We start from the raw sequence: 27,005 nt of genomic DNA on the forward strand, positions 1-27,005 counted from the left end.
CTGCTAGGTGTGATTAGCACCCCACTCAATCACTGGAGACCACAGAATGGGGAACATGGAGAAAAACACCACCCAGTGTTAGTGTGTGGATAAAAACCACTTTTATGTTCCTTAAGGCAGAATTCCTCTTCCAGTCCCATAAATGCTTTCTGGAACAACAATTATGCATGCAGCCATATTAAAATAGGTCTCTAAGGACAAGGTCTCAGGGAAGAGCCTGTTGTAGAATTGTATTCAACAACAAGAAAACAGTTGCCTTCAATCTTAAAATCTCAAAACTCTTAGGGTCAGGGACTAAAGTCAAATGCAGAGTGGTGAGCTAAGATTTCCATGTGCACTTCTGAAACTGGACAAAAGTAATGTTCAGCATGAAAGAGAGGCAGGGGCTTCTGAAAAGGAGGTAAGCCAGAAAAGCAGAAGTCTTACCCAAACCTAAGAGACTAGGCTTCTACCTGGAAACCCTCTGTTTCTATCACTGCAGCATAGGAGTGGGGTGGACTTCTGAAGGCTCTGTGGACGTCACATCCATAACTGCTCTCATTTTTATCTCATGCCACATATACTAGCACGTACGCGCGCGCACACACACACACACACACACACACACACACACAACAAATCCTTTAAAAAATAATATAAAAAATGGACGAAGTTGAAATCAAGCATGATAGTATATGCTCACAATGCCAATGCCAGGGAGTATGTAGAGGGAGGAGGATTGCTGCAAGTCTGAGGGTACCCTGAGCTATAAGAAATATCAATCCCAGGCATGGCTATACAGCCACGTGAGACCTTGTCTCAAAAAGTAAAACCAAATAATGCCACCCCACAAGAATGTATAGAATTAAAGCCACAGTGATAAGAAAATGTGTAAGAACTTACCCTGAACGGGAGCAGAATGGGGTAAGAAAGACACGCACGCACGTGCACACACACAGTGCACACTCTCATAATCCCATACACATAAGTAAAAATATAAGTAAACATTTAAAAGAAAAAATATGTGTCCCTGTGGTAAACTTTCAAAATAAATAAAAGTAATTCAGACTGAAAATTACATAATTCCAGCTGTCAAACACAGAAATCAGGTCAAGAGCCAAGAAAATGGGAAATCTTAGCAACAGGTAAGGATCAAATACCTCTGTTGCACAAATGATGTTTATTTGTTGAGCTTTTTGAAATCTTTACATGGAACTGTGAGTCTCAACTGGTTTGGGTTCCTAATAAGCTTGACATTTGTATAGGTCAACAAGAGTTTTGCCAAGGTTCATGAACTTCCATCAATAATGGGCTAAGGTTTTATTATTTTTATTTTAAGTTGGGCTATTCAATAACTTTGACCATGTTTAAACTAGATTCCTTTTCAAATGAAGAGTTTCAGGTAACAGACAAAGGGAGATAGTGCAACTAGTCTTTGATTTTATAAAGGAAATCTACTGCATTTTTTTCTTCACGCCTTTTTTCAAAGTTTCAAAGAAAAATTGACTGACCAGGGGAAAAAACAAAAAAACAAACAAAAACCCAACTTAGTCTGTACGGAAGAGTCACCAGAATTTATATGACCAGGGAAGCTAGTTTCTATGCAAAACCAACAGTATTAAGCTTATATTGCCATAGCAATACAAATATTTACTGTTATTATTTAAAGTATCTTGTGTGTATTCCATGATTTATGTCTGCTGTAGATCCCTATTGTAAATCCCCTTAGAGACTAAACCCAGCTTTGTCAGCCTTAACAGGAGCCAGAGACCCAGGTCCATGCCACATGAGCCCAGCCTCTGGAATACTGCAGTGACCTCTACTCTTGTGAAGCCAGGCTTCTTGACTGCAAGACAGGAAAGACTGTCAGGATGGATTTGAAGCAGTACTGGGGTTTATTAATAAGATGTTTTAACACTGGTTTAAACATGGGTCTTAAGATGGGGGAGGGTGGGGGTGGTATTGCATACGCAAGTGGGGCCGGCTGAGGTCCTCTCAAGGAGGAGGAGGAGCTGCACTTAAATCTCTGTAAAGAGCTACATGTTTTGCTGTTCCGATGTTATGTTGTTCAGAGTATTTCTATGCACCCTCCCATTTGCCCTTTCAGTAAATGAGACAGGAGGGTCTGTCTGTGGTTCACAAAGGTCCAGGAAAACCTCACTGGTTGTGAGTTGTCCAGAATAGAAGTTAGGAGCTGAAATTTGGTCTCCAGGAAGAGGAAAGCTCTCTTAACCACTGAGCCATCCCTCTATCCCTAATCTTAACACTTTATAGTTTTTAAATAAAATATTATTACAAATGCAATTTTTAGATGTTTGCCGGTGATGTAGATGATTCAGTCACGAAGTCAAGGATGGGCTAATTCGCATTAGACAGCAGGCTCTTGGGAGTTCCTTTAGATTTGAACACAGTGGAAGATGGGCTTGTAGCTGGAACCTTAGACGGAAGACCTAGAGAAAAGAGAAGCAGTCTGAGGTTACTCCCTTCTTGGTGAGACAACTCTTCACAACCGTGGACCCCTGTATCTGAGTTCCAATAAGGTTTACAGCAAGAAATTTTTGCTTATTTGCTCAGGAAATTAAAGTAGATCTGTTGGAAGGACACAGTCCATGAAACGGACACTCTGCTGCTGTCAGCTATTTATTGAGTACACACCCCCTTTACTAGGATTTCCTGGCCTCTTCATAGTTTAACCCTGACATATACATCAACAAAAAGGACAAGATGCTGTGGAAAATCAAAGTGTAGAACAATTACTTAAATGCTGGAAAACACGTCTGTTATGGTGACTATAAACAACCTGTACAGCATTTCACAGGGAAATACAATAGCTTCTGATTATGCCAAGACTGTGAATAACAGCATTGTTTAAGTCAGGCGACCATTTAGTTATTTGGCAGAAACACATAGAGGGGTAATTAATGTATGGAAACATCAGTTGTAGCGAGGCTATTAGTATAATCAAATTAATAATGGAATTCTGTAACCTTGGGAGCTTCCTCTCGCATCTGCTTTTGGTAGAAGCATCATGTTTTCACTGACCCTTCCTCCCTCCCACGAGTCTTGGCATATAATTCAAACCTGAGTTTGGCCACGGCAAGGATCAGGGTTCAAATGTTCCACTCTTGATGGCGGTCCAATGGCTTAGACTTTGCCCAGGGGTCTTTGTGCTAATTACAGTGATGTTACACTCACAAAGCTTCTCTTGGCTTAAACATCAGAAGACAGCCTGTGCTGCACACTGAGGGGGAAGCTGTCATTCATGTGTTCTGTCAGTTACACCGTGGAGTTTATTAGCAGTTTGGTACACTGGTATTTTTAAAAGTGATTTCTTTTGATCTCAGGGTTGTGTGTCAGGATGTACCTATGAATACTGGTGTGTAAATGTGAGTGCGGGTACCTGTGGAAGAAAGACATATCGGAGTCTCTGGAGCTAGAGTTACAGGCAGTTAGGTGCCTGATGTTTGTAGTGGGAACTGAACTCTGGCTCAGTTCCAGTACTCTTCAAAAACAAGAATGCTTTCATAACTTCTGACCCATCTTTCTAGTCCCCAGTTATGTTAAATTTTTGATATTGGTTAAATTTGGGTAAACAAACAAATAAATAACAAACAAAACAGATTTAGGTCCTATTATAAAATGTAGCCTCTCAAACTCATGAACTTTGAACAATAAAAATGAACTAGGACCAGAACTGCTGTTGCAACTTAGCATAAGCACTGAGCCTATATCCTTGCTCCATAACTCCTGTGCCAACCCTTTGTGCAAATGTTTTCTGTACAAATGCAACATGTTCGGTTAGTAGAAGAAGCCAGGGTGTCAGGGAGGTGTTCAGCAAAAGGCTGCAGTATTCCCTGGATATGGTTATTATTTGGACTCTCTTAGCAACAGCTGATAGTTTGCCTGAGATGAATAGTTTCTAGGAGGCTGACATGGAGATGACTTAATACAGAATATGGCTTGTGTTAGTTAAACTCCAAAGGATTAGTCTTGCTAGCTTTCATAAATAACACCTGCTCGAGCCTGCTGGAGATGTCTGTCCACAAGGAACGCACCAGTGCAAAACCTGGCAGAACTGACAGACTGAATTATCAAAGACAGAATATTTTATTGCTAAAAAGAAAATCTGATGTCTTTTTAATACTGAGAACTTGGAAATTAACCCTGAAACAGCCATTTCCAAGCAACTATAAAAATCACACAATTTTACATACACATAGACAGACAGCAAGCAGGATTGATGCTCTAGTATGAGTTTCCCAGTATTTTTTATAGGGAAATAAGAGTCTTCTAGAATGTCTCTAGATATTAGCAACATGCTCATTGAGAACAGTCAGCATAAATACAAAGGACTTGGCAGGCTTAGTAGGTAACATTCGCAAGTTCACGTAGTTGATGAACTGCAAAGTTGCCTTCACTCTGAGCCATTTGGAACATTGTTTTCCCAGGTGGTTCACTTTGCAGACAATTCCAGATACAGAACTTTTCTCCTACTGCAAGAATCTGAGAGGGCACGTGGCTTGTCTGTGTGTCCTTCTGTTTCTGTCTTTATCCCATTTCCCCCTCTCTTCACTAGCTCTGCCTACCTCCCAAACAAGTTTAAGCTAGCCTGGGGAAGAAGTGCAAATCCTTTGGAGTACAGCCATGGCTCCCTGGCCAGTTTGTCTATCTGCCAGTCAACTCAGATCCCCACCCCAGCTTCCTCGTGACATTCAAGTGAGCCCAGCTGTATCAGTGGAGAGAAGCTTAGATCAGGAAGCATCATCGCCTTTGTGTGTGTGTGTGTGTGTGTGTGTGTGTGTGTGCGTCCTCTGTCTCAATAGTTTATTTTCTTAAGAGAAGAAGTATTGTACTGAGAGCTTGGCTGCTTCCACAAGACACCATGGATGAAACTCCTGAGGGAGGTTAGGCTTTCCCTCAGCTCCCTTTCAAGACCTACATGTGGACCAATAAATACCCCTGTGCAGTTGGAAGCAGCGACCCATGCAGGTACTGTACAAAGGCTGGGAAAGTGTGCTGTTTTCTCTTTTCTTTTTTTTTCTAATGCTTAAAACCCTAGCAGTTCACAGTACTAAATGGAACGTGGACGTCAGAGGCCACTCAGCACAAAGAAGACAGACTTTGTAGTTTAGAGAAGTAATTAAATAAACTACTATGACAATAGCAACAACACCAAAACACAGGCAACTTTGAGAAGACTTGATATGTGAGGAACATCTGATTCCCAGAGCTGTCACATTCTAAAATTCAAAATGTTTGGTTTTTATAGAAATTACTTTCATTTGTGTCTGTGCACACATGTACATATGTGTGTGTGCGCGAGTGCACAATAACGTGTGTGTGTGTGTGTGTGTGTGTGTGTGTGTATCAGTGGAGGCCAGAAAAAGAACATTGGGTCCCCTGGAGTTGTGTTATAGGCAGTTGTGAGTCACACTGTGTGGTTCTGGGAACTGAACTGGGTTCTCTCTAAGAGTGGCAAGTGCTCTTAACTATTGCCTTCTCCAGCACCCAAAATGTCTAGCTTTCCTTAAGTTATTCAGTGTACAACAACAAAAATAAGTTTATCCCTTTCCAGGGAAAGAAAAATCAATGGGAAGCATTCCTGAAGAGACTTGGCCATGGCATTTTTTAGCCACCAAGACTTTAGTCAAATACATTAAATATGTTCAAAGAGATAAATGAAATCATGGGTGAAAGACGAAATGAAGAGGATAAGTTAACAATAGAGTGTGGTGGTAATTACTGATTATAAACTGATGGGAACTACAGTTACCCAGGAGACAAACCTCCATGCACAACTCTGAGCTATTTTTTAAATCAGGTTGACTGCATACCTGTGAGCACTCATCAACATTAGATTAATCGAGGTGAGAGGATTCCCCCCAAAGTGAGTGGCATTGTTCCCTGGACTTGTGTTCTGGACCATACAAAGGAGACCTGGAGTTAAGCACCTTCATTCATTGCTCTCTGCTTCCTGACTGCAGATGTGTTGCAACAGCTGCCTCATGCCCCCGCTGCCATGATGGGCACACTCACAGCAGAATTTAAAGAAATTGGGAGAGTCTGTACTGGTTTTTAAATTTTATTTGTTTCCAGATATCACAGAGATAAGTGTCATGGGAGTTAAAGGAGTTGCTGTCAGCCAATGTTTATCTCTGATCAAATGCCTCCAGGGTGCCAACAGGTCTCATCTGCCCTAGCGCGGATCCATCCCGACGTTTATCATGGATGGATGCTATCTCAGATCTGCCTGAAGAGTTAAGGAGCTTGCGTACCCCAGTAACTCTGACTTCTTTTCAAGGAAAGATGTTGAGAAGCACAGAAAGATAATTGAAGCAACATGAAGCTGAACACGTGCTACTATACAAACACTCCCTGCTTTCTCAGTGGAAAAGGTCTCCACCACGGGGTTCAGATCAAGCTAATGGTGAACCACAATCTTGGATCAAGAAAAATCTAATCAATAGTATTTTCCCAAACATCTATAAACATTTTAATGTTTATAATATTTTTAAACATTTATAATAATGACAGAGAATCCAGTTATTTTTAAGTGATAGTCTAATTCCTGCAGAAGCGTAGGAACTTTAAGACAAAATGTAAAAACAATAAACTAAAGCGTTAACTGGAGATCCCTAAGCATCCAGAACTTGACAAAATGCTGACTTTGCCCTCCTCTGGTGCCATCTTGACTTGAAGCCCATCAGGTGACTCATATTTCAATGACTGCCACAGTGTCTCTGGTCCAAATTGCTACAGGGTAGGGAAGTACTCTCTAGATACTCAAATTGATTAATAAACCCTGTTCAGAAAACCTGTAACAGCCACACCTTGAGGAAGACACAATGTCTCTTATGAGCCCTTCTTGGAAGGAATCTACATTCTGCCTGAATCTGAGAAGCAAAACCAAAACACTGTTAAAAATGAATTATGGTTGCTCACTTAGATTGTGTGTTTGTGTGTGTGTGTGTGTGTGTGTGTGTGTGTATGTGTGTATGTGTATGTGTGTGTGAGTGTGTGTGTGTGCACACACATGTGCACGCATGTGTGCAAGATATTGGGTGTTTGTTCAAAACATTGTTAACTTCTTCTTGCCTGGAAATGAGAATGGCTATTGGGCCATTCTTGAGGGTGATTGCACAGAGTTCAGAGTACATTCCACGAGGCCTCTCTATGTGCAAGCGCCGTCTCTGTAAGAAAGTGCTCTGAGAGTGCCATATGGGATGCAGGGTGTGGGCCAAGGTTTAGGTACAGAACCACACTCACCTAAAAATCACTGCTGTACAATAACATGGAAAATTCTGTAGAGATAGGGTTTAAAGGAAATGTTCACAGTCGTTCCTAACTTTAGCTTTTACCTTAATTGACTTCTGCAGGCTTCTTCTTATGGAGGCAGCTGCTTCATCGGTCTAGCTCCACCAGGAAAAGAGTAAATAATGGATTAATGAGTCCTTGCGCATTTTCACTGGGTCGTTTGGGAGATGCAGGTGATTCATAACCACTGTCAGCTGGAAAACAGTAAAGAGACCTGATGCGTCTCAGTCCATAGACCACAGAGAATCCCAGGTTTCATCTCCAACACATAAACTTCTCTGACTGGACTGGGAGCATAGACCCAGGTCTGTTTGTCCCAGGTCTGTCCCTCCCTAGGTCTGTGTTAGGACAGGTGGGGGTGGCCAGTGTGACCTGAGACACGGTAGTGGTAAACAAGAATTTAAGAAAGAGCAGCATAGTAGCACAGAAAATGGAGTATCCATTTGCTGTCAATGCCAAGGTGAGAAGGGAACATTCCAGAAACTCTGCTTGTGAGACCACAGAACCTAAGCATCTCCCCAAACTTAGGCCTCGCTTGTCAGTACACAGCACTCTCATGAGTTGGGACAGATCACTGGGAGACAGTGGACAATCTAACTTCTCTGTGAACAAGATGCAGGTGCTCTCAGAACCAAACCATTCACCAGGCTGTCTGTCTGTCTGTCTATGTTCATGTCCTTCTCCATGGAGTTTTAGCTCCCCCCAGGTGACAGCTTGGGAAGGCTGTGGGCCTTGTCTGAAGGTGCAACGCAAAGTTAAAGTGTTCATGACCAAAAAGAAAGCTCAGAAAGGGAGCACCTTTCACCCACTGTCTGCTGGTACACTGGCTGTGGACTTAGAAACACCTAACCTAAAGATGCTTAGTTGATTTATTCTTAAAGTCATTTGTGTTTACCGAGGAGGAACCATTTTGTACTTTAAAAGATTTAAACTGACTGCTCCTAATTTCTCAGAAGCTTGGCTCTCCGTTACTATATTTTTCATATTAGAAGTAGTGATATTATCTACTTATTGATGGAGTCTGTGCTCTCTGAAAAGCATTTAAGTGGCTTAACCCTTTATTACAACAGCAAAAGGTACACACAGCCTCCTCTTCCCACCTGAGGATCGGAAGAGCAGAAAGGTAAGGTCCATGCTCATGAAGCTTCCAAACAGTAAAATTTCTGAAAAACAAAAAATAAAACAAAACAAAAACCCACAGAACCAGTATTTAACCTCACTGGGAACATTTCAGAGGCCGGAGGTCACCATGGAGTCTGGGCTACTTTCAACTCTCCATTCTCCTGTCTCTAGAGAGCTGAGATTCCAGGAATATGCACAAGAGCTTAACACTGTCCGTGACCCTTGGACATTCTATACTCATTCCAATTTAGATTTCACTAAAATACTGGTGGTGTCACCACCAGGGAGAGACAAGCTATTTTAAATACAGTATTTAATAATCATTTAACATTTTTTCTTCTAGACATTTTATACACACAAAACAGTTTAATCATCCCAGCAACCAAACAAACTCGATTTAATTATGATCTCCAACGTGTAAGGAAGAAATTAATGGAGGAAAAGTTAAGTGACCTGTCCCAAACCACACAATGAATAAATGATAGTGGTAGAGCTTGACTTGGGCAGTTTGATTTAGGCTTAGTTCCTTAGCCACTATACTTGGCACTTTTTAAATCAAGAAGAGACTAAGTCCTCTTCTAACTCCAGTGTTTCATGTCCCCTCTTGGATGAGCTCTGTCAGTATTTTATTATGTTTGTGTTTGTATCTTTACTCCTCTGTTTCCAGGGTCAAATGTACTCCTTGTGATCCAGGAAACAACCAAGAACTAGCCAAGGGAATGACTCCTGATCATTTTCTGTGAGATTCTTTACATAGCCTTTGCATGGAGACACTCATTGCAGAGGGCAGCGCCACAGTGATTTACTTTAAGTTCATTCAGAGCCGTCACTGAATTTCTAGATCACTTTTGCTTTTAATGGCACATTTTACAATCAGTGGGTCCCAGTTGTTTTTTGTTTTGTTTTGTTTTTTGCTTGTTGGTTTTTTTTTTTTTTTTGCCATATCTTCATGTTATACCCATTGGGCAGGAAGTAGTCAGGAATTCTGCTGCCCTTGTGAAATCTGGCCCCACCATATATTCAGAAAACTAACAGCAGTCACCCTAGAGTTTGAAGACCAAAGATCAAGATTATTAAAGCTACAGCTGCTCCCATGGGCTGTTAGTGTTTTCTGGATAAATAACTTCACTTCTCATTTAAGGCATAACTTTAAAGGCAGAGATTTGAATATTTCACAAAGATTCACTAGCTAAACTCTTCAAACACATTGTTTAGGCTGCAGGCAGTGGGAACGCTGTGTTAAGACCAGGGTTAAAGATTCAGGACTCTAAGATAGCTTTGACTAGGTTTCTACCCACAACCAATGTTCTGAAGCAGAATTCCAGGGGTGTTAGCAATTATAATATTATTTAGCACATAGACAATTCTTTGTGGACAGTAACCATTAATCACTGGCATCCCACTGTTTCGGATGCATGCTTAGAGACTGCTAGTTTATAGAGGCAAACACTGAAAAGGTCAAGGGTGTGTTCAAGGTCACGGCCTGAGTTTCTGCTTCAGACACAGTGGTGCATGCATTTTCTGACTCAATCCCAATCACATTCCCCAAGACCCGACCGGATTGTTATGCCAAGAGCTTTTTAGGTAACAAGGAGAATACACAATTCTGTCAAGCACTGCTTGCTGTCCTCAAATCGTTTTCAGAAGACCTTGCGGAAAGGAGTCTGAAGCCATAGGTTACACTTCTTGGACACACCTCCAGTCTGTGGAATCTGTGGGGACCTCCAAAGATGTCCAAGTTTCATTATTCTCTAAAGTACAGAGCAGATCACTGTTTTTCAACTGAAGAAAACGTTGAGAGTTAAACATAGTTATACATAGGTAAATTGATGCTAGAAATCAATCATATTTTGGATAGTCACTATATGCAAATATTCAAATTCTCAGCAGTTTATTTTAAATGTAATTTTATTTATTTATTATTTATTTTTATTCAAAGATACTTTATATTGCATGCCTGCAAGGCATATTGTTTCATGGAGTAATAATAAAAGCACTCACTGTCAAATCTTCATGGAAGAGAGATAACAAGAAACTAGTATGCAAATACACCTGCAGTACGAGGTGGAGATTGTAGTGTGACAAACTTCATGAAGAAAAACAAATGAGAAGACAGAGAAGGGAGGCTCACTGCTCTCTAAAGAGCACTCCGTAAGATGTTCACGCAAATGTATTTGAAGAAAGGTCCCAGTCAGCCTCTGGCTGGGCATTCTTCGTAGAGAACACGTTACCCACAACCCCACTGGGCTTGTTCCTCAGTTCAGAAGTGATGAGGAATCCACAGAGGCCGGAATGGGGTTAAAGAAACAGAACCAAATGACTGAGGCACAGCAGGCTGCCAATCACTTGGCCGAAGGTCCCAGTTGGAATTTGGGATTTTACTCCAAAGCAGCCTAGCAGATTTCAAACATGCCATGCACGACCTGAGTTTGTTTATGTGTTAAATAAAATCTAGAGCATGAGTGGCAGTAGGGAACCAATATGGAATGGTACTGTGACTAAAATTGATGGTGTGGGGTTGGAGGAATGACTGAGCAGTGAAGAGCACCTGGTGATCTTACAGAGGGTCCAGGTTTGGTTTCTGGCCCCTGTGTGTATGTCTGATGGCTCACAATTCAGGGCTAAGAAATATGGCACCCTCTTCTGGTCTCCACGGGCACCTTCAGTTATGTGTGTACATGCACACAGAGGGGGGAGGGGGGGAAATGGGGGTGGGGGAGAGAGAGAGAGAGAGAGAGAGAGAGAGAGAGAGAGAGAGAGAGAGAGAAACTAGAGACTAAATCTTTGATAAGATGACATAAAGCAGAGAATCAAAAATAGAAACCAGATTTAAGGTTTTAAGCAGTATTTTGACTTGATTGAAATATAGCAAGAAATTGGCTGTTAAAGTCAGGAAGGGAATTCAAGTTGATATTGCCGGCATGTTGAACTATTAAAGGTCTCAATGGTGGATGTCAATCCCTAGAGAAACGGTAGAGAGAGAAGTATATGGGAAAGCACGAAAATACTGCAGCTGGTTAGGAGCAACAGAAAGAAACAGGTAAGAAGGGCGAGAAGAATGATGGAGGTTCTAGAAGGATCAGCAAAGCAGGGTGGCAGGGAGGAAGAAGTAAACGTTGTGTGCATCCCTCTGGGCTGTCAGGTAAGGGGGTATCTGACTATGTCAGTGGGAAGGTCTCTGTGTCCATGGGGTGGGTTGAGTTGTGCTTCCTGTCTGCGCGAACATTCATTTTGTTTGAGTCTAGTTTAGTGGAGCTGTTTTGAGCCTCTGGTGGCTTACCTGCTCATCCATCTGATGATCTGTCATCAGGGTACCAGCACACAGGGACATCAGGTGGCAATGAGCAGATGGAAGCTTTATTCTTTTTACCTTTGACATATCACCCATTCTGCCATCAGAATTAAATTCTCAAACCAAAACTCGAACAGTGTTTCCTCAGTTTAAAAAATAAACACTTCCTTATTTTTAAAATGTCTTTCCTAATGTGAATACAAAGCCTCACCCTGGTTTCCAAGATTCTGGGCTGTGGGACTCAGACTGGGCTGTGGGTTGGGGGCTGACGTCTGTGCTTCCGACACCTGAGACAATGCCGCAGAATTTCAGCTTTACAATCCAGTATGACTCTAGGAACACTGAAGGTTTCCACCAACAGATTACATGCCCTGTAAGGAGGAGATCTCAGCTTTGCTTGACACAGCCTGTCAGACGTCCTGGCACTCTGCCCGCCTCTGTAGAATATCTGCGTGAAGAAACTCAACCCAAGGCTTACGCCTTCTTTTTTATCTAGGGAATTCTCTTTGGAATCTGGGGGGCCTCTGGGGCGGGGGTCTTACATGACATGTCTAAATGTGTAATGCCTTTGTCCAGTAAAGCTCTGCGGTCTGTTGACTCAGATAGAAGCAGCATATTTACTGAGGCGGCAGAATCAGCCAGTCCTTTGTCCTTCCAAACTGTAAAGCGGAACACTCAAAGACAGTCAGGGCGAGGAAACCAGAGTGGTTCCGGTCTCTTCCCTGATGACGTACTTGGCACACCGACTCCCACACTGCTGGACTGATAGTCACCAACCACAAAGGAAAGGTGGACAAGTCCTTTCTTCCCCAGCCTTCCCCAAGGACCTGCAGCTGCCACTCTGTCTCTTGGAGCTAAAGGGGCTCTCTGTCCGTTGGTTTTTCGACTGAGGAAACTTTCCATGCATCAGAAAAGACATATGTAGCCTTTTGAGCAGGGAAGCCTGCCAAGTTTATTGCACTAGATCAATATAAACCTTTCTACATTACATACTTAAAATTCTCTTCCATTTATGGTAATTCTTCACCATATAGTGGTCTCTCTTCTTTCTTTTAAGAACAAGAGCCATACATGAAATGTCCCAATAACATCACACTATAAGGTGAATCTGCAAAGGGCTGCATCAGCCCACTCTCTGACATGTGACAAAACGTATGGGATAATCAACTTAACAAAGAAAAAGGTTTGGGGTCATGGTTGTTGAACCTTGCTACTTTGGGCTTGTGTCTGCCTGTTCATCATGGTACCAACACATGGACAAGGATGTATGTTCACATCACGGTGGCCAGGAAGCAAAGGGGCCAATGTCCTTCAGGGTACATCCAGAATCATCTAACTTCCTTTACCGGGCTCCACGCCTAACATTTCCCCTGTCTGTGCTGGACATTCATGCACACAATACAGAGAGCACTCAGGCTGATTCTCCACAAACACTAAGTTATCACCAAGTACTCACTTCAACCCAGTCCGTGACTGAGGCTGTCCACAGGCCTAGCTGAGTAATTAGAGGATGCTAAGCTTCTCGGCAGAACATATAAGGAGCAGACCTGAAGTGTTAGACTTTAAAAGGGGAGTTTGAGGTTGTGGATGTACCTTTCCATAAGGACTTTTGCCTTACAGTTTTGGACCCCTGACTTTGGTCACCAAGACCACACAAACATAAAAAAAGGTGAAATCACAAGATTTGTTTAATCTTATCAGTAAATCTCTATAGTTTATCTAATTCTAATCCATTGCTTTTCCAACAAAATGTGTGGGAACAAGAGAGGAGGAATTCAGACCTTTGACAACAAAGGATGCAAAGAATCGCACACCTCAGGCCACACCGAGGCTCGGGCCCTTGGGAGTGAGAAGAATTTGATGATGGCTGCACTGTCACTCTCCTTGACTCCTGTAGCAATATACAATGACTCACAAATGGAATCAGTCTCTGTGGGAAAGAAAGTCAGCCACCTCCTCACCTGGTACTTAGCCTCTCCCTCACCTGGGCATGACACTGGTGACAACTTCTTAGACTGGTGTCATGGAGCTGAATTTAGAGGTCACAAAAATTGTCAGCAGCAGAAGGTTTATGATCACAGAATCACTATTGGTTCAAAATCAAAGGCAAAATGAATCTGGACGTTTTCTGGCTGTGCTGGTCTATGTCATATGATGTGACTTCCCTGGGGCCTTGGGTCTGAAGATATACCATACCTGGTTGACACTGTGTTTGTTCTCATGCCTCGTAAGGCCAAGGAGGCTTGCGTGGAGTACCTCAGCTCAGACCCTGACCATTCTGTGCTCCAAGCTTCACTGCCCATGCACAGTTTCTGCTCTCACAGAAACAATCACAGAAAGCAAAGACTTCCCTACCGTCTTCTGCAGCCTATATAAAACCAGAATATTTGGCTTGCATGGTGGCAGAACATTTGGTTTTAAAGATTGTTGTTTGAGCCACTAGCTTGAGTTTAATAAAAGTAGTCAACTTTGGTTTGGGGTTTGGGCAGATGCTCCAAGAATTCTGAAGTGATACACGTCCACCATTTTTCCTTCTGTGTTTATGTGAAACAGTGTCTCAGCATTGACACTTAAAACTACACATCAACTCCAGGATCTTTCAGATGTTCAAAATGCTTCATGTTTAACAGTATCGAATAGTGAAGACTTTAAATACTGTTATGTGTGTTATGCACAAGATCATGTATATGACATGCATGTAGGTGGTGGAATCAGAGGGCACCTTTCAAAATGAGTCTGCTCTCTCCTCTTACGTAGTTGGGGCAAACTTCCCCCCAACACACACATGTACTCTAGTTTCTGTTGAGTTGGAGACTCAGTTAGCCTTGAATTTGGGATGAATCTTCCAGCTCCCATCAAACCTTAGACGCGCTGGGATTATGGAGGCACACCACCTCTTTGGATTTCTTACATGGGGTCTCGGGATCATGCTCAAGCCTGCTTATTGCAAGCACTTTTTCCTTCTGAGCCATCTCTCCAGTACAAGATTTAATTCTGTATGTAAAAACAAGCAAATTCATCTCAGTAATTTTTAATTTGCCTTCACCTTGGACAATTGTATACCTGTTTAAAGGATAGCTGTAAACTGTTTATTACCCATAAATACTTGATTCATATACAATTACACTTTTCCACGTCCACTGCCCCTGAATGGGTTTTTAGAACTTTGAGCCATGACTACATAGCGATGGAAGGAAGCTTAACAGAGGAACGTCAGACAGACTCTCAGAAGTCCTCTAATTGTGAAAACGATTAAAAGTGGAATAAACATTCTCAGGGAAAGGATGGCTAGACAATTCTGAAAGTTTGAAACTGGGGCTAGACCAAGTGTCGGAAGAGAAAGGAGGGCAAGATTGATTCCTGGTGGAGAAGTGAGCCGGTGATAGAACGATCTTTCCCCTCTGCACCCTGAGACCCTTTCATGTATCCACAGAAAGAGAAACAGACACCTAGCCCCAAAGCAGTATTTGAATGTGGAGAAACTCAAGTTCCAATGGGAACATCACCAGATAGACTGTGATGAAGGCTCCAGGGCGTCAGCTACCTCGTTTCCTTTGTAGTTGACTATGAAAGACAATCGGGCGCCAGCCTGTTGGATTTCCTGGCACACTCCCATTGTGGTTCTTCTTCTTTGTCTGTGTGTCTGTCTTGCTCTGACAAGAGGTCTGTTTCTCCCCAAAACAAAGTAGTTTTTATGTATTTACTAATGCCAACCATAGTGTGTTCAACTGCTACATGGAGGCATTCTTCCTTGCCTGTCTGGAGACTTGTGAATTCATATGCTGGGGTTGAAGAGTAGTACAGGTCTTAGAATTTAAAAAATGTGGTGGGAAGGATTGAAGTAGATTGGAATGGTCACTACTGGTTGAAGCCAGTAGCTTTCCAGATCATGAGATGACTTTTGTAGGCAGGCGTTGTCTAGGAGGAGAAAGCACCAAAACTCACACACCAAGCATTACCGTGCTGTAGAAGTGAGTGAAGACAAACTGGGGGAGTTGACTGGATGAAAGGACCTGGATGCTTTGATTAATGGTTTTCATGTATTCATTTCCATAAAAGTTTACTTAAACATGATCATCATCTGATCTCAATAGCGTTGGTTCCTGTAGGTCATAGCACTTGATCTCTTATGTCAGGACAGTGGCTGTAGGACTTACATGTTTCAGAGTATTCAGTGCTCCATTCTTTATTATGAAGATCATGGCATGATGGGTTGTGAGGTGCTCCCAATTAGGATGTCCATGTGAGGTTTTTTCCTTTTGAATATACTGGGTTTATTCACACAGACATTCCTTATAATACTATGCTATTATCAAGATTAAGGTCGTATTATGTAAACTGACATCTCACCCCAGCAGGAACACTTGGGGCAGAGAACGATGCATAGAATCACTGCAGTGGTAAAGATGCTTCTGGAGCACTCAAGTACTGGCCATGAAGTCCTTCAGTTGTGGCAGCTTTGAAGATGGAACTTTTGGAGATCCCAGGAGGTCCTGGGGAGCCTTGGCCATTGACTAGTGCTAACAGATAGGCATGTGTGAACTCAGCAACCATGCCAGAAGCTTAATGGACATTACCACAAAGCAACCAGGCCACCATCCACATTTCACACCTGCCTTTCTGTGAAGCAGTAAGCTAATTTACACAGGGACAGTTTGCGCATAACCAGAAGTCCCATCTTTTAAGAAGCTCGGTGGCCACTGAAGTCAGAGTTATGTGGTAGACAGTTTCAATGTTCCCCTGTCAATGCGCTAATCAGCACAGACTTCAGACATTGTGTCTCAGGAGCAGGGCAGTGGGATCCTAGAGGCCATCTCCAAGGTTCCAATTTTTATGGTTTTCCAGTAGGCCTTAGCTTAGTTTGGGTCGACTCATTAGAATATCAAAGCCTGTCTTGGGCTTGGTTCCTATATTGCAAGCTTTGCATTATTCTAAGTCACCCCAAAATGGTTTTCAATTGCTCAAAATGGTCGAATTTATAAATCAGTTTGGAGGCTTCTGGCTGGTAAACAATGAGCAAAAAGAATTTTTATGATTCAACTGATCGTAAAGATGTTAGTGTATGCTCAATGTTTTCCACCTAGCCATGACCTGTCATGGCTCAAGCAATCCTGTTCTGCACATACAGTTGTGAGGTAAGACACCCGGTCTGGTGAGATGGCTCAGTGGTTAAGAGCACTGACTGCTGGCTGCCGCCGCAGAGAGCCCTTGGGCAGCACCCCGCGAGCAAACTTGAACCTCGGGACCACAGGTAAGACCAACTTGTCTGCTGCAAGAGAGCTGCCTGGTGAGATCGGGACACACAGAGGCAGAGTTCATCTAGGACCAGGCACATCCTGTGTTTGCCGGAGGTCCCACGCCCGCGGATCCCGGACCCGCAGCAGCTCTCTGCTCCCAGACCCTGTGGGAAAGACACCTCACCGCCTGATCAGGTGGGCACTCCTGAGGCTACAGAGCGGAAGAGACCACCAACACTGCCCACCCCTGCCCACATCCCTGGCCCAAGAGGAAACTGTATAAGGCCTCTGGGCTCCCGTGGGGGAGGGCCCAGGAGCGGCAGGACCCCTGCCTGAGACACCACCGGAACCTGAGGGAAACAGACCGGATAAACAGTTCTCTGCACCCAAATCCCGTGGGAGGGAGAGCTGAACCTTCAGAGAGGCAGACAAGCCTGGGAAACCAGAAGAGACTGCTCTCTGTACATACATCTCGGACGCCAGAGGAAAACACCAAAGGCCATCTGGAACCCTGGTGCACTGAAGCTCCCGGAAGGGGCAGCACAGGTCTTCCTGGTTGCTGCCGCCGCAGAGAGCCCTTGGGCAGCACCCCGCGAGCAAACTTGAGCCTCGGGACCACAGGTAAGACCAACTTGTCTGCTGCAAGAAAGATGCCTGGTGAACTCAAGACACAGGCCCACAAGAACAGCTGAAGACCTGTAGAGAGGAAAAACTACACGCCCGAAAGCAGAACACTCTGTCCCCATAACTGACTGAAAGAGAGGAAAACAGGTCTACAGCACTCCTGACACACAGGCTTATAGGACAGTCTAGCCACTGTCAGAAATAGCAGAACAAAGTAACACTAGAGATAATCTGATGGCGAGAGGCAAGCACAGGAACCCAAGCAACAGAAACCAAGACTACATGCCATCATCGGAGCCCAATTCTCCCACCAAAACAAACATGGAATATCCAAACACACCAGAAAAGCAAGATCTAGTTTCAAAATCATATCTGATCATGATGCTGGAGGACTTCAAGAAAGACATGAACACACTTAGGGAAACACAGGAAAACATTAATAAACAAGTAGAAGCCTACAGAGAGGAATCGCAAAAATCCCTGAAAGAATTCCAGGAAAACACAATCAAACAGTTGAAGGAATTAAAAATGGAAATAGAAGCAATCAAGAAAGAACACATGGAAACAACCCTGGATATAGAAAACCAAAAGAAGAGACAAGGAGCTGTAGATACAAGCCTCACCAACAGAATTCAAGAGATGGAAGAGAGAATCTCAGGAGCAGAAGATTCCATAGAAATCATTGACTCAACTGTCAAAGATAATGTAAAGCGGAAAAAGCTACTGGTCCAAAACATACAGGAAATCCAGGACTCAATGAGAAGATCAAACCTAAGGATAATAGGTATAGAAGAGAGTGAAGACTCCCAGCTCAAAGGACCAGTAAATATCTTCAACAAAATCATAGAAGAAAACTTCCCTAACCTAAAAAAAGAGATACCCATAGGCATACAAGATGCCTACAGAACTCCAAATAGATTGGACCAGAAAAGAAACACCTCCCGTCACATAATAGTCAAAACACCAAATGCACAAAATAAAGAATATTAAAAGCAGTAAGGGAAAAAGGTCAAGTAACATATAAAGGCAGACCTATCAGAATCACACCAGACTTCTCGCCAGAAACTATGAAGGCCAGAAGATCCTGGACTGATGTCATACAGACCCTAAGAGAACACAAATGCCAGCCCAGGTTACTGTATCCTGCAAAACTCTCAATTAACATAGATGGAGAAACCAAGATATTCCATGACAAAACCAAATTTACACAATATCTTTCTACAAATCCAGCACTACAAAGGATAATAAATGGTAAAGCCCAACATAAGGAGGCAAGCTATACCCTAGAAGAAGCAAGAAACTAATCGTCTTGGCAACAAAACAAAGAGAATGAAAGCACACAAACATAACCTCACATCCAAATATGAATATAACGGGAAGCAATAACCACTATTCCTTAATATCTCTCAACATCAATGGCCTCAACTCCCCAATAAAAAGAAATAGATTAACAAACTGGATACGCAACGAGGACCCTGCATTCTGCTGCCTACAGGAAACATACCTCAGAGACAAAGACAGACACTACCTCAGAGTGAAAGGCTGGAAAACAACTTTCCAAGCAAATGGTCAGAAGAAGCAAGCTGGAGTAGCCATTCTAATATCAAATAAAATCAATTTTCAACTAAAAGTCATAAAAAAGATAAGGAAGGACACTACATATTCATCAAAGGAAAAATCCACCAAGATGAACTCTCAATCCTAAATATCTATGCCCCAAATACAAGGGCACCTACATATGTAAAAGAAACCTTACTAAAGCTCAAAACACACATTGCACCTCACACAATAATAGTGGGAGATTTCAACACCCCACTCTCATCAATGGACAGATCATGGAAACAGAAATTAAACAGAGATGTAGACAGACTAAGAGAAGTCATGAGCCAAATGGACTTAACGGATATTTATAGAACATTCTATCCTAAAGCAAAAGGATATACCTTCTTCTCAGCTCCTCATGGTACTTTCTCCAAAATTGACCATATAATTGGTCAAAAAACGGGCCTCAACAGGTACAGAAAGATAGAAATAATCCCATGCGTGCTATCAGACCACCACGGCCTAAAACTGGTCTTCAATAACAATCAAGGAAGAATGTCCACATATACTTGGAAATTGAACAATACTCTACTCAATGATAACCTGGTCAAGGAAGAAATAAAGAAAGAAATTAAAAACTTTTTAGAATTTAATGAAAACAAAGGTACAACATACCCAAACTTATGGGACACAATGAAAGCTGTGCTAAGAGGAAAACTCATAGCGCTGAGTGCCTGCAGAAAGAAACAGGAAAGAGCATATGTCAGCAGCTTGACAGCACACCTAAAAGATCTAGAACAAAAAGAAGCAAATACACCCAGGAGGAGTAGAAGGCAGGAAATAATCAAACTCAGAGCTGAAATCAACCAAGTAGAAACAAAAAGGACCATAGAAAGAATCAACAGAACCAAAAGTTGGTTCTTTGAGAAAATCAACAAGATAGATAAACCCTTAGCCAGACTAATGAGAGGACACAGAGAGTGCGTCCAAATTAACAAAATCAGAAATGAAAAGGGAGACATAACAACAGATTCAGGGGGCTGGGGATTTAGCTCAGTGGTAAAGCGCTTACCTAGGAAGCACAAGGCCCTGGGTTCGGTACCCAGCTCCAAAAAAAAAAAAAAAAAAACAGATTCAGAGGAAATTCAAAAAATCATCAGATCTTACTACAAAAACCTATATTCAACAAAACTTGAAAATCTTCAGGAAATGGACAATTTCCTAGACAGACACCAGGTACCAAAGTTAAATCACGAACAGATAAACCAGTTAAACAACCCCATAACTCCTAAGGAAATAGAAGCAGTCATTAAAGGTCTCCCAACCAAAAAGAGCCCAGGTCCAGACAGGTTTAGTGCACAATTCTATCAAACCTTCATAGAAGACCTCATACCAATATTATCCAAACTATTCCACAAAATTGAAACAGATGGATCACTACTGAATACCTTCTACGAAGCCACAATTACTCTTATACCTAAACCACACAAAGACCCAACAAAGAAAGAGAACTTCAGACCAATTTCCCTTATGAATATCGACGCAAAAATACTCAACAAAATTCTGGCAAACCGAATCCAAGAGCACATCAAAACAATCATCCACCATGATCAAGTAGGCTTCAATCCCAGGCATGCAGGGATGGTTTAATATACGGAAAACCATCAACGTGATCCATTATATAAACAAACTGAAAGAACAAAACCACATGATCATTTCATTAGATGCTGAGAAAGCATTTGACAAAATTCAACACCCCTTCATGATAAAAGTCCTGGAAAGAATAGGAATTCAAGGCCCATACCTGAACATGGTAAAAGCCATATACAGCAAACCAGTTGCTAACATTAAACTAAATGGAGAGAAACTTGAAGCAATCCCACTAAAATCAGGGACTAGACAAGGCTGCCCACTCTCTCCCTACTTATTCAATATAGTTCTTGAAGTTCTAGCCAGAGCAATCAGACAACAAAAGGAGGTCAAGGGGATACAGATCGGAAAAGAAGAAGTCAAAATATCACTATTTGCAGATGATATGATAGTATATTTAAGTGATCCCAAAAGTTCCATCAGAGAACTACTAAAGCTGATAAACAACTTCAGCAAAGTGGCTGGGTATAAAATTAACTCAAATAAATCAGTTGCCTTCCTCTATACAAAAGAGAAACAAGCCGAGAAAGAAATTAGGGAAACTACACCCTTCATAATAGACCCAAATAATATAAAGTACCTCGGAGTGACTTTAACAAAGCAAGTAAAAGATCTGTACAATAAGAACTTCAAGACACTGAAGAAGGAAATTGAAGAAGACCTCAGAAGATGGAAAGATCTCCTATGCTCATGGATTGGCAGGATTAATATAGTAAAAATGGCCATTTTACCAAAAGCAATCTACAGATTCAATGCAATCCCCATCAAAATACCAATCCAATTCTTCAAAGAGTTAGACAGAACAATTTGCAAATTCATCTGGAATAACAAAAAACCCAGGATAGCTAAAGCTATCCTCAACAATGAAAGGACTTCAGGGGGAATCACTATCCCTGAACTCAAGCAGTATTACAGAGCAATAGTGATAAAAACTGCATGGTATTGGTACAGAGACAGACAGATAGACCAATGGAATAGAATTGAAGACCCAGAAATGAACCCACACACATATGGTCACTTGATTTTTGACAAAGGAGCCAAAACCATCCAATGGAAAAAAGATAGCATTTTCAGCAAATGGTGCTGGTTCAACTGGAGGGCAACATGTAGAAGAATGCAGATCGATCCATGCTTATCACCCTGTACAAAGCTTAAGTCCAAGTGGATCAAGGACCTCCACATCAAACCAGACACACTCAAACTAATAGAAGAAAAACTAGGGAAGCATCTGGAACACATGGGCACTGGAAAAAATTTCCTGAACAAAACACCAATGGCTTACGCTCTAAGATCAAGAATCGACAAATGGGATCTCATAAAACTGCAAAGCTTCTGTAAGGCAAAGGACACTGTGGTTAGGACAAAACGGCAACCAACAGATTGGGAAAAGATCTTTACCTATCCTACAACAGATAGAGGCCTTATGTCCAAAATATACAAAGAACTCAAGAAGTTAGACCACAGGGAAACAAATAACCCTATTAAAAAATGGGGTTCAGAGCTAAACAAAGAATTCACAGCTGAGGAATGCCGAATGGCTGAGAAACACCTAAAGAAATGTTCAACATCTTTAGTCATAAGGGAAATGCAAATCAAAACAACCCTGAGATTTCACCTCACACCAGTGAGAATGGCTAAGATCAAAAACTCAGGGGACAACAGATGCTGGCGAGGATGTGGAGAAAGAGGAACACTCCTCCATTGTTGGTGGGATTGCAAACTGGTACAACCATTCTGGAAATCAGTCTGGAGGATCCTCAGAAAATTGGACATTGAACTGCCTGAGGATCCAGCTATACCTCTCTTGGGCATATACCCAAAAGATGCCCCAACATATAAAAAAGACACGTGCTCCACTATGTTCATTGCAGCCTTATTTATAATAGCCAGAAAATGGAAAGAACCCAGATGCCCTTCAACAGAGGAATGGATACAGAAAATGTGGTACATCTACACAATGGAATATTACTCAGCTATCAAAAACAACGACTTTATGAAATTCGTAGGCAAATGGTTGGAACTGGAAAATATCATCCTGAGTGAGCTAACCCAAACACAGAAAGACATACATGGTATGCACTCACTGATAAGTGGCTATTAGCCCAAATGCTTGAATTACCCTAAATGCCTAGAACAAATGAAACTCAAGACAGATGATCAAAATGTGAATGGTTCACTCCTTCTTTAAAAGGGGAACAAGAATACCCTTGGCAGGGAAGAGAGAGGCAAAGATTAAAACAGAGACTGAAGGAACACCCATTCAGAGCCTGCCCCACATGTGGCCCATGCATATACAGCCATCCAATTAGACAAGATGGATGAAGCAAAGAAGTGCAGACTGACAGGAGCCGGATGTAGATCTCTCCTGAGAGACACAGCCAGAATACAGCAAATACAGAGGCGAATACCAGCAGCAAACCACTGAACTGAGAATAGGACCCCCGTTGAAGGAATCAGAGAAAGAACTGGAAGAGCTTGAAGGGGCTCGAGACCCCATATGTACAACAATGCCAAGCAACCAGAGCTTCCAGGGACTAAGCCACTACCTAAAGACTATACATGGACTGACCCTGGACTCTGACCTCATAGGTAGCAATGAATATCCTAGTAAGAGCACCAGTGGAAGGGGAAGCCCTGGGTCCTGCTAAGACTGAACCCCCAGTGAACTAGACTGTTGGGGGGAGGGGGACAATGGGGGGAGGGTGGGGAGGGGAACACCGATAAGAAAGGGGAGGGGGAGGGGGATGTTTGCCCGGAAACTGGGAAATGGAATAACACTCGAAATGTATATAAGAAATACTCAAGTTAATAATAATAATAATAATAATAAAAAAAACCAAACCCTGCTTCATCTAAACCATTGCGGATCGGACACGAGAAAGAACTCTCTGGATGGTAGATGGGAATTGAATGCCAGTTCTTAAGTTTGTTCTGGACATTTAAAATACTGACTTTCTAAGAGCGATCCAATTTTGAAATAAAATTGCTTGCTTTAAATATAAAAAAAAAAGTGTCATCTTGACCACTTTGAAAAGCAATAAAAACATTTTAAAGTGAAAAAAAAAAAAAGAGCACTGACTGCTGTTCCAGAGGTTCTGAGTTCAATTCTCACAACCAGGTGGTGGCTCACAACTGTCTGTAATGGGGTCTGATGCCCTCTTCTGATGTGTTTGAAGAAAGTGACAGTGTACTCATATAATAAATAAATCTTTTTTAAAAAAGAAAGAAAGAAAGAAAGAAAGAAAGAAAGAAAGAAAGAAAGAAAGAAAGAAAGAAAGAAAAGAAGTCCTTCCCTTTTTCAGAGGCACAGGACCAGAGGGACATTACCACAAAGCAAAGATTCCTGCATCCCAGGCCACTGTTCACATATGGCACCTGCCTTTCTGTAAGCTAATAACATAGGGGCAGTTTGTATATAACCTGGTCATAAAGGCACATTATATATTCCCAGCTCTATTAAATCTATGATTCTCCTGAGAATTTCATAATTCAATGACCAAGGAAGAAAATATGCTTCTCCAGTGATCAGGTCACACCAAGGCAGAATCCTAAGCTCAGGTCATCACAGGCTCCTATAGACTCACTTGCCCTGGAGATGAGACACAGCCAGAGTATCCCCGCCTGTTGACATACAAGGTTGACGTTCAGGGGAGGAAGGTTCATCTACCCAAGACATACAGAGTGTATTCGTCAGGGTTCGCTAGAGACAGGACAGAGGCCGTGAGGATATAGGATAAAGGAGATGGATAAAATGGCCGTGGGGGTAACCCAATGGATGTCTACACAGTGAAGAGTCCCAGAGCTTGAAAGTTGCCCACTCTACTAGGAGGGAGGCCTCAGTGGTTCCAATCTGATACCAAAGACCTGGAGGCATCCTGGGGAACTGGTCACCTTCAGTATGAGTTGGAAAGCCAGAGAAGTGGGTTCTGGTGTCAGGAAGCATGACACCCACAGTAGCACGACACCCCCGGCAGCACGACACCCACGGCAGCACGACACCCCCGGCAGCACGACACCCCCGGCAGCACGACACCCACAGCAGCACGACACCCCCGGCAGCACGACACCCCCGGCAGCACGACACCCACAGCAGCACGACACCCCCGGCAGCACGACACCCACGGCAGCACGACACCCCCGGCAGCAAGGTTGATGCTCAGCAGCCAGAAGCAAAGGCAGAGCAAGCAGCGCAGCTCTGCCCTTGGACCTTTGCCTGTGTCGGCCATGTCTTGGAGGCGCCTCTAGAGGGTTATCTTCTCCCTGTAGCTAATTCCTTCTGGGAATCTCTCACAGACACACCCCGGGGTGTGCCTCTTAGTTGATTCTGGATTCAATCAGGTTGACAATCAGGATTAACCATCCACAGGGGACAAATAAACCATACACAAGAGCAGGGGATGGAACTTTCAGACGGACGGGATGAAAGGAAGGCCATTTGGAGAGGCAGAGTGTGAGGGATGGACACTTGCCACAGCACACACCACTCAGACACACCAGAACAGAATCTAGATGGAATAGGAAAAAGCACACATATGCACCCAGCTCAGAAGGGTTTGGAGAGTTCAGATCACACGAACTTAAACTTGAGAACACATCTTGATTGCCTGCCAGCGGTGGATCCCCAGTGTTCTCCAGGGCTCGGTCCAGTACAGATCTGTAAGCTGTGGTGAATACCAGGGAGCTTTTAGATAAAACAGACATTTGTTTCAGGGACCTTAAGGAAGGCTCGGTTGGGTTCCCTACAGCCCACCCACAGCCTCAGTAGCTCTCCTGAGTATTAGTGGTCTCCTTTCTGTATATGGAAACATCTTCCAGCTGGAAGCTAAATACAGTGATGTCTGCCTGTCGTGCTGCTGGGTGAGAGACATAACAGATAGGCTGATGTCTAAGACACAGTTTATTTAGTGCTCTTACGTGTAGCCTCTGTACTGTCTTGCTCCTACATTTGCCAAACACAAATGTCCAGGCCAGATGCTTTGTGGTAAGACAACAGCTTTGTGCTTAGAGGAACATACACTAGAGTTTTTTTACCCCAATATTTAAGTGTCCTTTATTATTCATAGATAAAAAGTGAGCTTTAATAGGGAGAAATTGAGTTGGGTATCCTTTAAATTGTTCATCTTTATAATAAGTAATGCTTCATTTGGTGGCCTCTCCTTAGAGTGCGCCTCTCACACTGCTCCCTTTACAGTGCTCCTCCTTACAGCGCTCCTCCTTACAGCGCTCCTCCTTACAGCGCTCCTCCTTACAGTGCTCCTCCTTACAGTGCTCCCCTTTACAGCGCTCCTCCTTACAGCTCTCCTCCTTACAGTGCTCCTCCTTAAGTGCTCCCCTTTACAGCGCTCCTCCTTACAGTGCTCCTCCTTACAGTGCTCCCCTTTACAGTGCTCCTCCTTACAGTGCTCCTCCTTACAGCGCTCCTCCTTACAGTGCTCCTCCTTACAGTGTTCCCCTTTACAGCGCTCCTCCTTACAGCGCTCCTCCTTACAGTGGTCCTCCTTACAGTGCTCCCCTTTACAGCGCTCCTCCTTGCAGTGCTCCCCTTTACCATACTCCTCCTTACAGTGGTCCTCCTTACAGTGCTCCCCTTTACAGCGCTTCTCCTTACAGCGCTCCTCCTTACAGTGCTCCTCCTTACAGCGCTCCTCCTTACAGTGCTCCTCCTTACAGTGCTCCCCTTTACAGCGCTTCTCCTTACAGCGCTCCTCCTTACAGTGCTCCTCCTTACAGTGCTCCCCTTTACAGCACTCCTCCTTACAGTGGTCCCCTTTACCGTACTCCTCCTTACAGTGCTCCTCCTTACAGTGCTCCCCTTTACAGCGCTTCTCCTTACAGTGCTCCTCCTTACAGCGCTCCTCCTTACAGCGCTCCTCCTTACAGCGCTCCTCCTTACAGCGCTCCCCTTTAACGTACTCCTCCTTACAGTGCTCCTCCTTAAAGTGCTCCATCTTTGCTAATCTTCACTTTAGCATGGACCTGCTGTAGATTCCTCTTATGGTGACTTCTAATCTGTTCACTTTTTTAATTGGATATATTTATTTATTTACATTTCAAATGTTATTCCCTTTCCAGGTTTCCTGTCCATAAGCCCCCTATCCCCTTCTTCTCCCCCTCCCCCATAAGATCCCCTCCATTCACTCCCCTTACCACCACCCCCAACATTCCCTTGCTCTGGGCGTCCAAGCTTGGCAGGACCAAGGGCTTCTCCTTCCACCGGTGCCCAACAAGACCATCCTTTGCTACTA

The 27,005-nt window shown here is 43.1% G+C and overlaps 1 protein-coding gene and 1 long non-coding RNA gene across 2 annotated transcripts; both read right to left on the reverse strand.

The window, feature by feature from the left end:
- Positions 1-1,104: 1,104 nt before the first annotated feature.
- Positions 1,105-7,483, reverse strand: LOC120100575 (uncharacterized). The gene is made up of 2 exons (XR_005500402.2): positions 7,338-7,483; positions 1,105-2,429 (listed from the first exon to the last, which is right to left on the reverse strand). It is a non-coding gene; the product is annotated as an uncharacterized LOC120100575 (long non-coding RNA).
- Positions 7,484-25,931: 18,448 nt separating this feature from the next.
- Positions 25,932-26,708, reverse strand: LOC108350184 (keratin-associated protein 4-4-like). The gene has a single exon (XM_017591378.2). The coding sequence runs from the start codon at positions 26,706-26,708 to the stop codon at positions 25,932-25,934; it is 777 nt and encodes a 258-aa protein (XP_017446867.2).
- Positions 26,709-27,005: the final 297 nt, after the last annotated feature.

This window comes from Rattus norvegicus, chromosome 2 (genome assembly GCF_036323735.1).
Source record: "Rattus norvegicus strain BN/NHsdMcwi chromosome 2, GRCr8, whole genome shotgun sequence".
Classification (NCBI taxonomy): Eukaryota; Metazoa; Chordata; class Mammalia; order Rodentia; family Muridae; genus Rattus; species Rattus norvegicus.